At 38.9% G+C, this 15741-nt stretch overlaps 2 protein-coding genes across 4 annotated transcripts in view; one reads left to right on the top strand and one right to left on the bottom strand.

Moving 5' to 3' along the window:
• Positions 1 to 7315, bottom strand: part of MOSPD2 (motile sperm domain containing 2) — a 49549-nt gene extending 42234 nt beyond the window's left edge. Inside the window, exons 1-2 of one of the 3 annotated variants that reach the window (XM_036744974.1) lie at positions 7079 to 7315; positions 6825 to 6894 (exon numbers count right to left, since the gene is read on the bottom strand). In XM_036744974.1, coding sequence (XP_036600869.1) covers positions 6825 to 6894; positions 7079 to 7087 — 79 coding nt within the window. In that variant the 5' untranslated portion in view covers positions 7088 to 7315. The remainder of the gene's footprint in view (positions 1 to 6824; positions 6895 to 7078) is intronic. The other 2 variants (XM_036744975.1, XM_036744976.1) reach the window with 2 other exon arrangements.
• Positions 7316 to 7478: 163 nt separating this feature from the next.
• FANCB (FA complementation group B) overlaps positions 7479 to 15741 on the top strand; it is a 29879-nt gene continuing 21616 nt past the window's right edge. The window contains exon 1 of the mRNA XM_036742999.1: positions 7479 to 7643. The gene's annotated coding sequence lies outside the window, so the exon portion shown is untranslated. The remainder of the gene's footprint in view (positions 7644 to 15741) is intronic.

Raw genomic sequence — 15741 nt, 5'->3', positions numbered from 1 at the left:
ACCAGCATTAAGGAAGACTGCGAAAGGCTTCTTTCGGAAGGTGAAATTTTAGATGAGACTTGAGTCAGGAAAGCCAAGAGGTGGAATCAAGGAGAGGATTACAATCATGGGGGACAATCAATGAAAATGCAGAGTGGTGAGACACAGTATCTTGCGCAAAGGAACAGCAAGGGAAGGTGCTCAGTGTCACTGGAACGTAAAGTATGTAGAGGGGAGTAATGTGTATGAAGACTGGAAAAGTATAAAGGGAACCAAGTTATAGAGTTTTAAAAGCCAAAAAGAAGCTTTGTACATTTGATACGAGAGTTAATGAGGAGCTGCTGGAATTTAATGAAAAGAAAGGTGGTAGTGGATCTGACCAGGACTTTGGGAAGATTATTTTTATGACTGAGTGAAAGACAGACTAGAAAGGGAAAACACTTAAAGTAGAGAGATCAACCAGCAGTCTATTGTAACAGTCCAGGCATAAGGTGAGTTAAGAACTGCTTTGGCAATCTAGTGACACCTATCCTTTGCAGAATAAAACATGAAAATTAAAATGTATAGTATTTACAAAGAAAACCAATTATATTGAAATAGAGTTATCAAAACTTTTTTTTTAAACTAAGCTCACGAATCCTAGGTAAGAATCCTTGGGCTATGTGATTGCTAAATCTCTCTTCCAACTCTGAATCTCTGATCCTCTTATAAGAACTGAGAAGAGGTTATTAGCTTTAGTAACTAAGAATATTAAAAATGCATTAACTAAGAATACGTGAAAGTATGTCAGTGAGATAATATAAAAATAGGATGCAATGGGTGTCATCAGTATGGCTTCAAGATTTCCTCCAGCAACACTCTAAAATATAGTTGTAGGAATAAAGAAGTAAAGGAGGACAGAAAACCTAAGAAGTGTGGCACTGAAATGGTCAATAGTATCATAATGATTGAAATGAGAAAAATTAAGCCAGAAAAGGGAAATGTATAGGACAGAGAAGCATCATAGGGAAGTAGGTCACATTAAAGTTTAAGAGGTTCAAAGTGAGTGAAGGCATGAAATACAAGAGATTTTTTCAGACTTCTCTACCAGGCTTTTCAAGCTCTAATAATCTGGCCGTACACAACCTATCCAAACTTATTTTCCACTAACAACACAATCTCCAATTCCATCAGGGCAGTCTCCTTCTGTGCTCAATTAAATCATGTTCAATAAAAAAGAAACTACAAATCTAACTATATAAGGTAAAACAATTCAGAATTATACAAGTACTTTTAAAAAAATTAAAATTTTTTGTATATTTATGGTTTTTGTACATTACCTACATTTCCCAACATCTCCCCCTTCTTCCTCATTTCAGAGAATTATCCCTTAATAAGAGACTGAAATGGGAGCAGGGGAAAAGTTAAATAAAATTAAGCAATATATGAACTAAATGTGACACTCATAATTCTTCACCTCTACAACAAAGGATAAAGAGAGATGTCTTTTCACATGCCAGGTTTGGTCAATACAATTTCAAGGCATATAATTTTGATTTGTGTTTGTATTTAAATTGTTATAGTCACTGAGTATATTGCTTTCTGGTTCTGCTTACTTTACTTTTCTCCAGGCCAAGAAAGTCTATCCACGCTACTGTGTATTCATCACTTCTTATAATGCAACCATACCCTATTACTTGCATAGACCACAAACTTATTTAGCCAATTGATAGGGATCTACTTTGTTTCCAGTTCTCTTCAATTACAAAAATAAAAAAAAAGTCCTGCTATAAATACTTTGGTATTAATGACCCCTTTCTGTTTTTCTCACTGACCTTCTTGGTCAAAGTACTTTTTATATGAGAGCATATAAACTGGAAAAAAAATTTTTTTTCATGCATTCAAGTAATTTTAGTTGTTTTAAGAACACAATAATATGTGCTATCCAAATCAGTCTGCATACAAATGTATATTCGATGGCAAGTTTTTTGTTTGTTTGTTTTTAAGTGGTAGCAAGGAAAGTGTAGCAGTGCTCCGATTTTCTAAATTAAGTCTGTACCTTTTAAAACTACTTGCATTAACATGTAAATTCTTTGTAGTTCATTATTGCCTGTTTCTGCATACTATACAGCAATTCTAAAGGAGAACAGCTTGCAGTCAGTTCTCAATATGGCTCAATAGCTGCATAAGAGGGGGAAGTATGAATTACATAGATTTCAATTTAATTTATTTAGGTTTTATTTTATAGTGGCTATGAGACCCCTGAGTAAAATGGAAGAGATGGCCTAGTCAAATCTATGCATTATGAAGATCATTTTAGAAGTAATGTGATGAATTGATTGAGAGGAGAAAAACTAGAGTCAAAGAGACCACTGACAAGGCAATAGACTTACACCTACATGATTTCATTCCTTAAAGCAGCGCTAAAATAAAAATGCTGCAAAACTATCTTTAAGAGGAAAAGAAAACAAAAGGAATGTAAAATACTTAGTTAAGGCTTAGACAAGAAGGGTAATAATAATGTCTTCTATAATTTCCCTTTTCCCAACCACAATACTTGAAGTTTCAAAAGTCAATTCACCTAAGAAATCAAATAGTGGCATTGATAGAAACTGTATTTTCAAAATGCTTCTCTATGTAAACCAGATTGCCTCATTTATGTCTTTATTCACCATAGTGCCTGGCAGAGTGCCTTCTTGTGCACAGAAAAGGCTTAATAAATATCAGCTGAAGTGAATGTGCCTTTTAATTTGATTAGTGATATTTTGCAAGGCAGGGGGGTTATAGCAAGACAATTATCCAGAGCTGTGTATATCTTAATTTCCTCTAAATGTAAAGGTAAAAATTGTCAATATGTAATCTAATGTAAAATGCAAATGGAGAAGAATGCAGAAAGAAACCAAAAGAATGAAACAAGTGGCACTGCTTCTGAAAAAAGAAAAAGGCTTTTTAGTTCAAGTTCAAAGTAATAGTTCTGTCATGCAAACTTTTTAAGTGCTATACATCAGCTAAATATTTTACAAACTTCTTGTCTGAGCCACATAACAATCCTGTGAGTTAAAGTAAGTGACTTGCCCATGGTTACACTAATATTACACTTCTCTTGACTCTCAGTTCAGAACTTTTTCTACTACACCAAACTGCCTCCCTTCCCCTCCGCCCCCCACACTCTTTCTCTCTCCTATTCTCAGTGGAATTTCTAGCATATAGCTAAAAAATAATTACAACTGACAACTGTGAAAACCTTCCCCAAAAAGTTGTTAGGCAAATGTGTTCATTAAAATGAATTCCTCCTTATTAAATAAATCTAAATGATCTTACCACACGGCAATTGATTATAGATAGGAAATCTCAAGTGTAGAAAGAAAACAAAAAATATAATACTGGATATCACACGTCAGGACAGAATGAATATAATGCTGTCAACACATCTAATACAACAGTTTTCTAAATGGGCCAATGACCAATTGGAAATTGATAACGAAAAGGTGACAGCATACTAGTAATTTTCTCCTTGGTTTCCATATTCCATTCTATTTCCAAGAAAATCATGCACTTATAATTACAACATAGGCAACAAGTGAAACAGGAGTCCAAACACAGATGGATACCAGGTGATCAGAGCGGGAAATACATTTTTAGACATAACCAAAATCTGTTGATTTGTTTTGACTATACTTACTATTATAAAGGAGGACTTATATGGGGGAGGGGGAAAGAAAAGAGAAATAAAAGGAGAGGTAATATAATAGTAATAAAAACATTCCAAAACCAAACGTGAACCATCAGACTGGCCTGATTCAGGTTTATCTTACAACACATGCCATCTATCTTTTCCTATGGAAAAAAAATTAAACACTAGAAGAGTATTAATACTCTTAATTATGATAAAATGTGCTTCTGTGGACAAATCCCAATCCCAATCATTGTTTCTACTGAAAAACATTTCAACAGGACTTACAAACATTTGGAACACATCCCAGTTTTAAGTCAAAGACTGTGTGTACCTTGTGATTCTAAGCAGCTTTTCAGTTTGCTATTATTAATTTTTATAACTGATGCTCAAAACACTTCCATCTACCCATCTGCTTGTATAGACACTCTACTCAGGCAACAACATATCACAAACTGTAATGGGAATGGCAATAAGGAAAAGGAAGGAGGACAGGAAGTTACTGAGTATAGGAATTTCTAAATGGTTGACTTAAGGATGAATCTAGTTCTAGCAAGCAGAATCAAAACACTTTAAAAAATAATCTTTTCCTCAGCTAACCTTGTTCAGTCCTAAACTTCAGGAAATAACTCAAAGATACACACTTAAGGAACATGAGGGGTTATCATTTTCCTTTCTTCCTTTGCACAGGCAAAAGAAATTATCTATAGTAGGTAGATTAATATTTTTACCGGTACATACTGGATGAAAAGGGAACAAGAGACCTACTGTAAGCCTAAATCATGATCTGCAGGGACCTACGTCATAGGATTACAGAGAGTTGGAAGGGATCTTAGGGGTCATCTTGTTAAACCCCCTCATTTTCCAAATGATGTTGGATTAGATGATTAGGTGATCTCTAAAGCATTGTTCCAGTTCTAAAATTCTATGAATCTATATTACTGGATGGTAGAGTAAGTTAGATTGCAAACCATACTCACCCAGGCATCACTTGTAAATTATAGCTGTGACTTATTAAGTCAAGTACTGGGATCCTTTAAAAATTAAAATTAAAAAATTAAAAATTTCTACAAAATGTTTTAGTGACATATAAGTGAAAGCAATTTTAGAAAGAACATGATTATGCATGATTATGCATCCTTTCCAACTTTATAGTCTCTTGTACATACTTCACTCACATACCAACCTATTCTATATTACTGCAAAAGCCTTCTGGCCAGGCTCTATGCTGGAAGTCTCTCTCCAATCCAATCCACCTTCCTTAAGCTTCCAGAGGGATTTTCCTAAAGTATGTTACCTCTGTACTCAAATTCCAATGGATATCTCTAGGATAAAATATGAAGTCCTCTGGCATTTAAAGGTCTTTACAACCTGGCCCCTTCCTATCTTTCCAGACTTTTTATACTTTATACTCCTCTAAGCACTCTATGAGCCAGCTTACACTGGTATACTTGCTGTTCTTAACACAAAATGCTCCATCTCCTTTGCACTGGCTGTCCCTCATGCTTTTAATACCCTCCCTCCTCACCTCAATCTCTAGGATTCTCCGGCTTCCTTCAAGTCAGCCCAAATCCCACCTTCAGCAAGAAACCATCACTTCCTATTTACTACACATATATCTTGTACGTATTTATCTATTTACACATTGTCCCTCCCATTTGAACAGAAATCTTAAGAGAAGGATTTTTTTTTTTTTGCCTCTTTTAGCACAGTGTCTGAAATAGTAATTGCTTAAATACTTGTTTACTGGCTTTAGGCTCTGGCTCTTGTTATATCTGTGGTAAGATCTATGGGCTAAAGGTTAAAAGTTCTTCCAACTTTCTTTGGCAAAATTTTGGGTGTGAAGAGAATAGATGCTAAGAAGAATTTACAATACTCCTGAAACATAAAGGTTGTTGTGAAGATTTCAATCACCTGTTCTAAGTCATTAGCAGGCATCTAACCCAGAACGTAATAGTATGCCACAACCACTCAACATTAGTGTCAAGCTCCTATAGTTTAGAGCATTTCCCCATAGATAAAATGGGAAGCTAAGCAGTTCAAATGAGAATTTCTTGCCTACAAGATATATGCCACTTGCAAATACATAACTAATCATTCCCACTTCAAAACAAAAATAACTGGAATCTTTTTTAAAAAGTATGCAATAGAGGTAATCCAAAAAGTCAAGTTATGGCATTACCATGACAACTATGCTATCCAGGACAGAAACATTTCTTACTAAGCATCTATATGAACTATAGGGCAATACAGAAAGGTAAGCTTTCTTTCCAAAGAGCATAACATTTAGAGGCATCCTAATTTGTAACACCACAGATTTTGTTCTTGTAAAATGATGAAATTATCAGCACAGAAACCATTTGCAGAGTAGTGTCATGTATTCTAACAAGAAGCACTGGTACAACCTGCTTACCTCAATCTGGCACACCCCAACGAGAAGGCTAAAAGTATCCAAAAATAACAACGAAACCCCAAAACAACGACCAAAAAACCCTCAAACACATTTTTGCTATTTAAATCTCTACACTAGCACCTTAGAATAATCAAGTCCAATTAGCACTGCCTTTGCAGTCAAGCTCCAATCTAGACTATGTGATATCGGGGCTTACCCTCTGGGCTTCAATTTTCTCACTGGGAAAATGAGAGGATTCTAAATTTGTGCTTCATGAATTATTAAAAAAATTATCTTGACAAGTGTATTTAAATATAATTGGTTCATTTAGCATCCCTGTGTATTTTATTTTAGAAATAATTTTTTTTAATGCATTGAAATATATAATCCTGAAAACGGGTCCACAGGCTTTATTATATTAGACTTCCCAAAGGGTCCACAGGCTTTATTACCGCGTCAAAGGGGTTCATAGGCTTAGGGGTCCATAGGTTTCTTTAGACCTCCAAGGAAACCATGACACTCAAAAAAGGTTAAGAATCCCCGGAATACGTGAACCCCGAGGTCCCTTCCAACCTCTTACCTGCAAGGATTATACTGAGCCACACAACCCAACACACCTACTAGTCGGGTGACTCGGTCCAAGCAAGGCGTGAGATTAAAGACTCCTTGGGATGCGGGGGGGGTGAACCTCGAGGAAAAGCGCCCCCAAAGTGAAGGCTCCAGCTGTTTCCAGGGGGGATCCCGGCGGGCCCTCGAGGAAAGTTGGGGACAGAGGCAGTGACATCCCCTCGTGGTACCCACCTGCCAAATACTCGGCTTCAAACCTCCTCCGGGTCTCGTTGACAAGCTTGGATTTCTCTTGAGAGGGAACCTGGAGAAGGACACACGAGCCGACGCTGAGACGGGCGGATGCCTCTCGGGCCCACTTACCCGGGGTCTCCCCGTTCCCGGATCCTCCTCCCCCACCCCCTCCCCGAGGAGCCTCTTAGGCCTCGGGAGGCATCTGAGGCCCAGCCGGGTTCGGAGCACGCCCGCCGGCTCCGGCGGCTACTCACCTGGGCCATGGTCCCTGCTGCCGCCGCCGCCACCGCCGCTGCCACCACCGCCACCGCCGCCGACGCCCGGTCTCACATCACTAGCCCAAGGTCCGCCGAGGCTAAACTAGAGATGGGCGACCCGGGGGAGGGAGCGAGGGGCAGGGAGGCCGGTTCTCGTGACACAGCACGGAGGTGGGAGGGAGAGGGCGGAGGCTCCTGACAAGCTGTCCAACCCACGGCCGCCGCCTCGGGTCTGGGGGGCGGGACCAGAACTCTCCGAGTCGCGTTTCCTCCAATCCCGGCCCTCTCGTGTCCCTCCTCCAGAAACCAAGACCCACCCTTAAAGGAGGCCCCGCCCCCACCTCCTGTCCCGCCCCTTACTGGCTTTGGCCACGCCCTCTTCCTCCGGGTGCTGGAAGCATTTGGGTTTTGTAGTCAAACTTACCGTCCCTCCCCTCCTCCTCTCCTGAACTCCTCCCCGTACTCGCGGCTTCGTTTCCGGGTTAACAGGCCTCCCCTTTCCCGGGATGCTTTGTGGGCGCGGGACTTTTCGGAGTGGGAGGCGGCGGCTGGAAGCTCGAAGGTAGGTGTTGTGGAGGAAGGCGTGAAAACTTAACCTCTGACCTCCATGTGGACCTTGGTAGGGGGGCGCTGCAGTGGGAGGGGAAGTCAGGGCCCTCCCTCCCCCAAGAACTCCCCCTCGCGGGGTCCAGCAGGTTGTCAGCCCCGGACCTCGTCCTCCAAACCCGGCCCCAGCCGGGCTGCGTACCCACTGTCCGGATTGGTAGTGGGCGTCAGACTTCTACCATTCTTACCTCCGCTAATATACCCCTTGGGCAGAAAGTCGAAGCCCTTCCCACGTTCGGGGGCAGAGTTTAACTCGTGCTCCCTTACAGACGAGAAACCGGAGCTCCGGGCCCGGATCTGATGCTCCCCAACCCGGGGGTATGGAGGGGCTGCTCCGCCTCCCTCTGCCTAGTTTCCTCAGATGTCAAACGGGGATGAGAATTCCCTGCTTACCTCACAGCGTTCCTGGGAGGAAAGTAAGCATTTGTTAAGTGCCTACTGTGTGCCAGGCAGCACCCTTCAGATACGAAGAAAGGAAAATAAACATGTAGGCTGGCCCAAAAGTCTTAGTGCAGTTTTAGGGATTAATTGCTTGAAACTTAAATATTTGTATTTTAAAATGTAATAAAAGGTTGATGGTTAAAAATATTAAATCTTAATCGTTTTCATAACAAAACCAGTAAGACTTTTGGGACACCCCGTATGCTTGCATATATATTACGTATTATTTATGTATCTATATTATATGTTTACATGCATATATTTACCTATAGAAATACATGTGTATGTGTGTATACATATATACACCTGCATGTGTATATAAAATATGAGCGCCACGAATCCCTTTCTCACCTTCATCGGCCTCCCTCCACCCCTTTCCCGGCTCTTTTTCATTCCTTCAAAGGAGGGACTACCAGGACACCCAGTATACCTATGTGCATGTATTTGCACGCGTCTGTGTGTCATGATTCGCCCTCTACTCTTCATCGGCCTCCCTCCACTCTCTCCCCAGCTCTTTTTCATCCATTCGAAGAGGGGATTACTAGTGGTAGGCAATGCCTATTTCAACAAGCCAGAAAGGTTTACTGTAGAGAAGCGTGTGCAGCGCAGCCAGGTGGTGTGGTAGACGGAGCGCTGGACCCGGAGTCAGAAGAACTTGGCTTCCCATCCAGGCCTCAGACATTTATTGGCTGTGTCTCCTCGGGCAAGTTACTTAACCTCTGCCTGCTTGGTCTTCTCCCTGTAAAATGGGCGCAATAATAGCGTTACTTGCTTTGCAAACTTTAAAATGCTCCATAAATGTTAGTTACCCCTGTTGTTGCTCCCTCTTTCCCTCCTGAGACCCATGATGTCATCGGGGTAGGGAGTTCTAAATGAGGCACTTCCCTCTTCTAAGTACAGGTTAGCTACTCTTCTGCAATTTATGGTATTGAAACTTGCCTGAGGAGCTAAGGATTGTAACGTGCCCAGAGTAACCCAGCCAGGATGTTAGAAACGGGACTTGAACTCAGAAGCGGGCCCTCTGTCCGCTGTGTCATGCTGCCTATCACACAAAGACACAATTTGATACCTTGATGCCCACAGGGAGGGGATATAGCGTGTGAGTATAATGTGAAATAAACAATCTGATGAGGGGAGAACATTTTTACTTGGGATGCCATGGAAGATCTCCGAGAGGGACTAATAATAATGATAGTTTCAATAGTTTATATTGTTTAGTAAACTGTTATGTAATTTATGGTTTTTTCTAAGACGGCATGGTTAGTGGATAGAAAGTGGGCCTCTGGAGTCAGGAAGAGCTGGATGCAACCCAGTCTGACACAGTCTGTGGTGTAACTAACCTTGGACAAGTTGCACCCTACCCCTTAACTCCCCACTGACTTTCCGATAGTCTTTTCCCCTTTCATTCTTCTAGCTAGGTGCTAAGCTCTCTCCCTCACCACACTGTACACCTCTGGAGAGCATCCTGAGTCTTCCCTGAGTTTTCCTTCCTAATGGTAGTGGTCTAGACCCCTCCAGCATTGCCTCCTCCATTGTCAAGCATACATGGCTGCTCATACACCTACGATGAACAGAAAATCATCCACTACATTTCTAAGAAGACAGTGGATCCCTGTGCCTTACCATCTCCCCTGCTCCGTTATGCTTTCTAGATCTCTGGCAATAATATTTGACCTGTCAATGAGAGCCCACCAGAAAGGGGAAAGGGTCTCTTCTGCTAACTTTAGCCTCAGATACAAGTCCATTCTGTTATAGTTTAAATAAAAACCTGATCTTCTCTGTTTGATGGTTGTTTTTAATAAGGTAGAGCTGGTGGAAGCTTTTAGGAGTTGATAAGGTAGAGCTGATGGCTACTCTTGGGGAGTGCCAGATATTGGAATTACCTGATTCTACCTGGGTGGAGTTAAGCTAGAAAACTGGGTCATCCCCCGCAGCAACCTTCACATCATAAGAAAATCTCTGACACAAAGATTATATTAAGTATAATAATACTTAAATAACATTACAGATACGTATAACTCAGAGAGTGTATAAAATGCCATTATCTACATGGAAATAATAGCAGCTAATGCAGATCAGATCTTCATTCAGAATGTACTATTAGGATCTTATCCATTTATTCATTTCAACAAATATGTATTTAATATATAGCACTGTTAAGCTAGATACAATTTTCTCTCCTCAGTGAAGTTATATTTTTGTTAATGTACTTTTCAGTATCCTGTGTTTTATTTTAAAGAAAAATGGATGATGTGCGTAAGCATTAACACCCTTTCAAACCATTTCTTCCTTTTAAAAAAAATAAAAGAAGCATAGTCGCCTTTGAATCAGGAAGACTTAGATTCTAGTGCAGCTTCCCACACGTATTGGCTGTGAGACCTGGGCAAATGACTTAACCTTTCAGTACCCCCTTTTGGTACCCCAGGCAACTTTCTAGTACTGAAATTCATATAACAGTTGCTTATCTACTTTGCTAGAGGCGGCTTCGGAATAGGGAGTTCTGTAGGCCAATGAAATCTGAAGTCTGGACAGTAGTGACACAACAACAGTGATACATCAGTCTTCTCCAGGCAGGTTACATTTATTAGGAGACACAAAGGCATCCTGAAATCAAAGCTGAATGGGAAGAGCGCCTATAAAGCCATCCGCACTTTAGGCAATGCCAGTCAATGTATTTTTTTTAACTCCAGAATGTACCATAACGTATTTTGAAGGTATCTTAACAAAAATCCATATGGTATTAATGAAACATGAAACCCATTACCCTGAGGCAGTTATAGAGAGATGAGTATTTCCTTGACCAAAAGAAGAGGATAAATAGCCATTTTTAGTGTACAAGATAAATAAGTCCTATGTTTGGAACATATGTATATCATTTCACTAAGCCATAGCATAAAGTTTGGTAACAGGTATGCCTTGAATTTGTTGAATGTAACTAAAAATGGCTTATCTCAGAATGGAATTTATGAAATAGCCAAAGTATAAGAATGGAATCAAAAGGTCTTTCATGGACAATATCTACATGAACTCAGATGATATGTTGACAAAAGAAGCATTGAACAAATGGCTGAATCATGCGGATATTTTGTACAAATAGAAGGATTTAGTATGACAATTCAGTCCCTTAAGACTAAATGTACTGATCCATGTAGATTATACAGTGAAATCATAAAAACTTTGCTTCAGCTTGCGGAAGTTTAGCACCTACTAAATACCTAGCATGACATTAATTGTCAGCTAAAATTAGGAGCTCATTGTCTTCCATGAACATGCATGACAAATTCTCATGCTACAAATTCAGGCTGGAGAACTCAGCCTATAAACTATTTTTGAGCTGGACCATTATCATTGTCCAAACTATTAGCCAAAATAACCTGGACATACTGTTGATCCATGAAAACTTAAGAGCAGCATTTTTAATAAATGTTGCCATTCCAAATACTCAAAATCTCCAAGCTAAATGGAATGAAAAACTTTCAAAATACAGAAACCTAGCAAGGAGATCAAAGTCATATGGGAACAAGCTGAGGTATACATCACTCTTGTTCTGTCATCAACTGAAACTATATCAAGAATGCCTTCAATGGGCCTCCAGTGAAGGTGCTTGTGTCATAATAGTTTTATTTAATTTAGCTATTTTAATCACCTGTGCTGTATTCTAAATAACATTAAAATATAAGAATAATAGCAGGGTAGTGGCATGTCTCAGGACTATATATATACATATATGTATATATATATGTATATATACACATACACATATGTATATATATGTATGTATATGTATATATATACGTGTGTGTGTGTATATGTGTATATATATATATATATATATATGTCCTGTCAAAATGAGGAGAATAACAGGAACATTTACATTTCATTTTAATAAGGCTTACAAAATTTTTTACTTAATGGTATTTTATTTTTTCCAATTACTTGTAAAGATAGTTTCCAGCATTCACTTTTATAAGATTTTGAGTTCCAAAATTTTTTGTCCTCCCCAAGATGGCAAGCAATCTGATATAGGCTTTACATGTACAATCATATTAAATATGTTTCCACATTAGTTATGTTGTAAAAGACGAATCAGAACAAAAAGGAAAATCCATGAGAAAGAAAAACAGAGAGGAAACAGTATGCTTCGATCTGCCCTCAGACTCCATATTTCTTTCTCTGGATGTGGATACCATTTTCCATCACAAGTACAAAGTGATTTCTTTACAAACCTATGAAGTAGGTAGTACAGAAACTTCTTGAGAGGCTGTGACTTGTCCGTAGTGTCACACACATAGTGTATTGGAGGCAGGATTAAAACTCAAGTCTCCTAAATCCCAAGACCATCAATTTTCTTGAATTGCTTTTCATTGTAGATGCTTAACATGTTTGTTGAATTGGATTCTTTAACCTGGATTTTACACTGTGGTATTAAAAAAGTGACATCACATCTTTCTATGATTCATTGGTTGCAGAACATAGAAGTTTGAGCTGGAAAGTACTCAGAGATCATCCACCGTTAACTCTCATATTTTGCCGATGAGGAAATAGACCTAATGAAGTTGTAGGATACTCCCAGTGTCCCAGTAGGTAGTAATTACGTAGAACCAAAATTTGAACTCTAATTCTCTGACCCCAGATCCATTGCTTTTTCTACCACTCATACTATTTCCCACCTATGTGCACTTGTTTTCCAAAGATTCACTTTTATTAAATCAATTTTGGTAAGTAGTTATAGCTAGGTCACTTCTAGAATCTCAGCCTATGGAACTATGGGCCATTCACCTGGCTTCTGTCATCTTTATGTATTGACATTGTCTTCTCCCAATCCTTCCAGTAATTTTTAATAGGCATCATTTCCATTTCGTACTTGAGGAAACTGAGGCCCTAATGGTTGGATAGATCAAGAATAACTAATTTCACATAACTAATTTGTGAAAGAACTAGGACATAAACCTAAGTCTTCAGACTCCAGTCCAGTGCTTTTAACTTCCAACTTCATTTCCTGTGTCAAAGCTAATTCATTATCATGTGAAGGAGAAGCGCAGATATAGTACCAAACAGTACTGAATCCTTCTGGAAGAATGATGTCAAGAAAGAGACATGGGATAAATGAGGTGGACAATTAACTTCCAATTTATTGTATTTAGATTAATACCTGTTACTTTTTTGAGTATTGTCTCCAATTCCATGCAAAAACTATTTAAACTCACTTTTTAAAATTTTGAGTTCCAAATTCTCTCCCTCCCTCCATCCTCCCCCCTTCCTTGAGACAGTAAACAATTTGATATAGGTTATACATGTGCAGTCATGCAAAACATATTTCCATATTAGCTATGTTGTGAAAGAAAACACACATCACTGCCCCTCCTCCCAAAAAGAAGAAGAAGAGGAACAACAACAAAAACTACAAAGTGAAAAATGTATGCTTCGATGTATATTCAGACTTCATCAGTTCTTTCTCTGGAGGTGGATGACATGATTCATCATGAGTCCTTTGGAATTGTGTGGGATCATTGCATTACTGAGGATAAGTTATTCTCAGCTGATTGTTATACAATATTACTATGTACAATGCTCTCCTGGTTCTGCTCACTTTACTTTGTATCAGTTCACGCAAACATCTGCAGGTTTTTCCAAAATCATCCTGCTGATCATTTCTTATAGCACAATAGTCACCATCATGCACCACAACTTGTTCAACCATTCCCCAATTCATGGACATCCCCTCTTCCAATTCTTTGCCACCCCAAAAAGGGCTGCTGTAAACATTTTTGTACAAATAGGTTTTTTTCCCTTTTTTTTTAAAAAAAAAAATGTCTTCAGGATGCAGACCTAGCAGTGGTATTGCTGGATCAAAGAATATGTACAGTTTTTAGCCCTTTAGGCTAAGTTCCAAATTGCTCTCCAGAATGGTTGGATCAGTTTGCAACTCTACCAACAGGTCATTGGTGTCCAGTTTTCCCACATCCCCCTCCAACATTTATCATTTCCCTTTTCTGTCATATTAGCCAGTCTAATAGGGGTAAGGTGGTACCTCAAAGTTGTTTTAATTTACATTTCTCTAATCAGTAGTGATTTAGAGCATTTTTTCATATGACCATAGATAGCTTTGATTTCTTTTTCTGAAAACTGCCAGTTCATGTTATTTGATCATTGATCAATTAAAGAATGAAATGCCTCTTTTTATAGTATACATCCATTCCTGGTTTAATTTTCAGCATATAAAGCATAATCAGCTGGCATCTTATAGTCAATGAAAACCAGGAAGAGTCCTGATAATATAATTTCACAGATTCTCCCCAATACCCATTTTAACTTTTCTTAAAAGTTTTTGCTACAGAATTTTAGTCTTTAAAGCAATGATTTTAGAATTGTGTTTTATACCTTCCCTACTCAGTCACTGACAGAATAGGGAAGAACAAAGAGCCTATTGCCCAGAAAAACAAAGGATTGCGCCCATTATGCTAACTCCAGCAGCCTCCAAATAATTTAGGAGTTCTTTTTAATTGAGACTTGCGTAATGTTCTTCGGTAAGTTATACTACTTCTGATTCCATATTCTGATCTATAGAATTAATAATGTCACCTACTTAAGGAGTTTTAATTTTGAGAAATGTTTGTAAAGTACTTGGCCTTCAAACCAGGGTTGTAGAAGAATAGCATTTTTAGTCTCAATTTTATATATTACAAAAGCATTGAAATGGTCAATGTGTTATAAACAGAAAACTTGATAAACGTTCATTTTTATAAAAAAGTTAATGTGCTTTAACTAAGTTATCTAACTTTTGTGATATTCAAAATTCAGATGACTGAATTCATCATTTAAAATGAGAATTGTGATAATTTGGAATCTTTTTTGGTGTTAAGCTTTTTAAATATGGGGGAAAAAATTAAAACTTGATAATTTATTTCATCAATAGTTTGTGCCTTTGAGGACTGCTTTATTCAGATCTCATAGGAAACCTTCAAAAATGCCTATAAAGTAGTTGCTATGTGTGTAGCAAGCCTTTGGCAGATATATTATTTAAAACTAATAGTTAGACGTTGTGGGGTTCCCTCCCTCAGGTTTTTTTTTTCAGTTGTTTGACACTCTACTAATGTTTTGTTCAAGTTCTTTGAAGGGACCAATTATAAAACTAATGGCTCACCTCTAATTTGATAGTAATAAATAATAATGAATTCACCTAGAATGCATTTCTAGAATAGGGAAAAGAAACACTGACCCTAGTTTTCTTGTTATAGCTTTTTTAAGGTTAAAAGCATACCCTCCAAGGCCATGTAGGGAAAGAAAATACTCTTTACTGCAGAATACTTTGATGGATCACAGGACTGAGGGTAGGTGGGGGGGGGGGGGCGCAGAGTAGAGAGAGTGGGGACATCACCCTAGTGATGCAGATCAGAGCCTATCCACACCTGCCTGTGCCATGTGACTCTTGTCTGTGGCCTCCCATAGATCCTTTGCAAGGAACCTTCCTCCAGATCTGTGAGCATTCACAGTCTCTTTCTTGCCACCCAGCTAGTCCCCTTGTTTTGTTAGTCATGTTTTTCTCCCATAACATCCGTTAGACCTTTTCTACTTTGTCATTCCTTTTTCATGTGTGTAGGTGACTCATGCCC

The sequence above is a fragment of the Trichosurus vulpecula genome, chromosome 2 (genome assembly GCF_011100635.1).
Source record: "Trichosurus vulpecula isolate mTriVul1 chromosome 2, mTriVul1.pri, whole genome shotgun sequence".
Classification (NCBI taxonomy): domain Eukaryota; kingdom Metazoa; phylum Chordata; class Mammalia; order Diprotodontia; family Phalangeridae; genus Trichosurus; species Trichosurus vulpecula.
The sequence above is the reverse complement of the archived record's forward strand: the minus strand, read 5'-3'. Positions and strand labels throughout refer to the sequence as shown.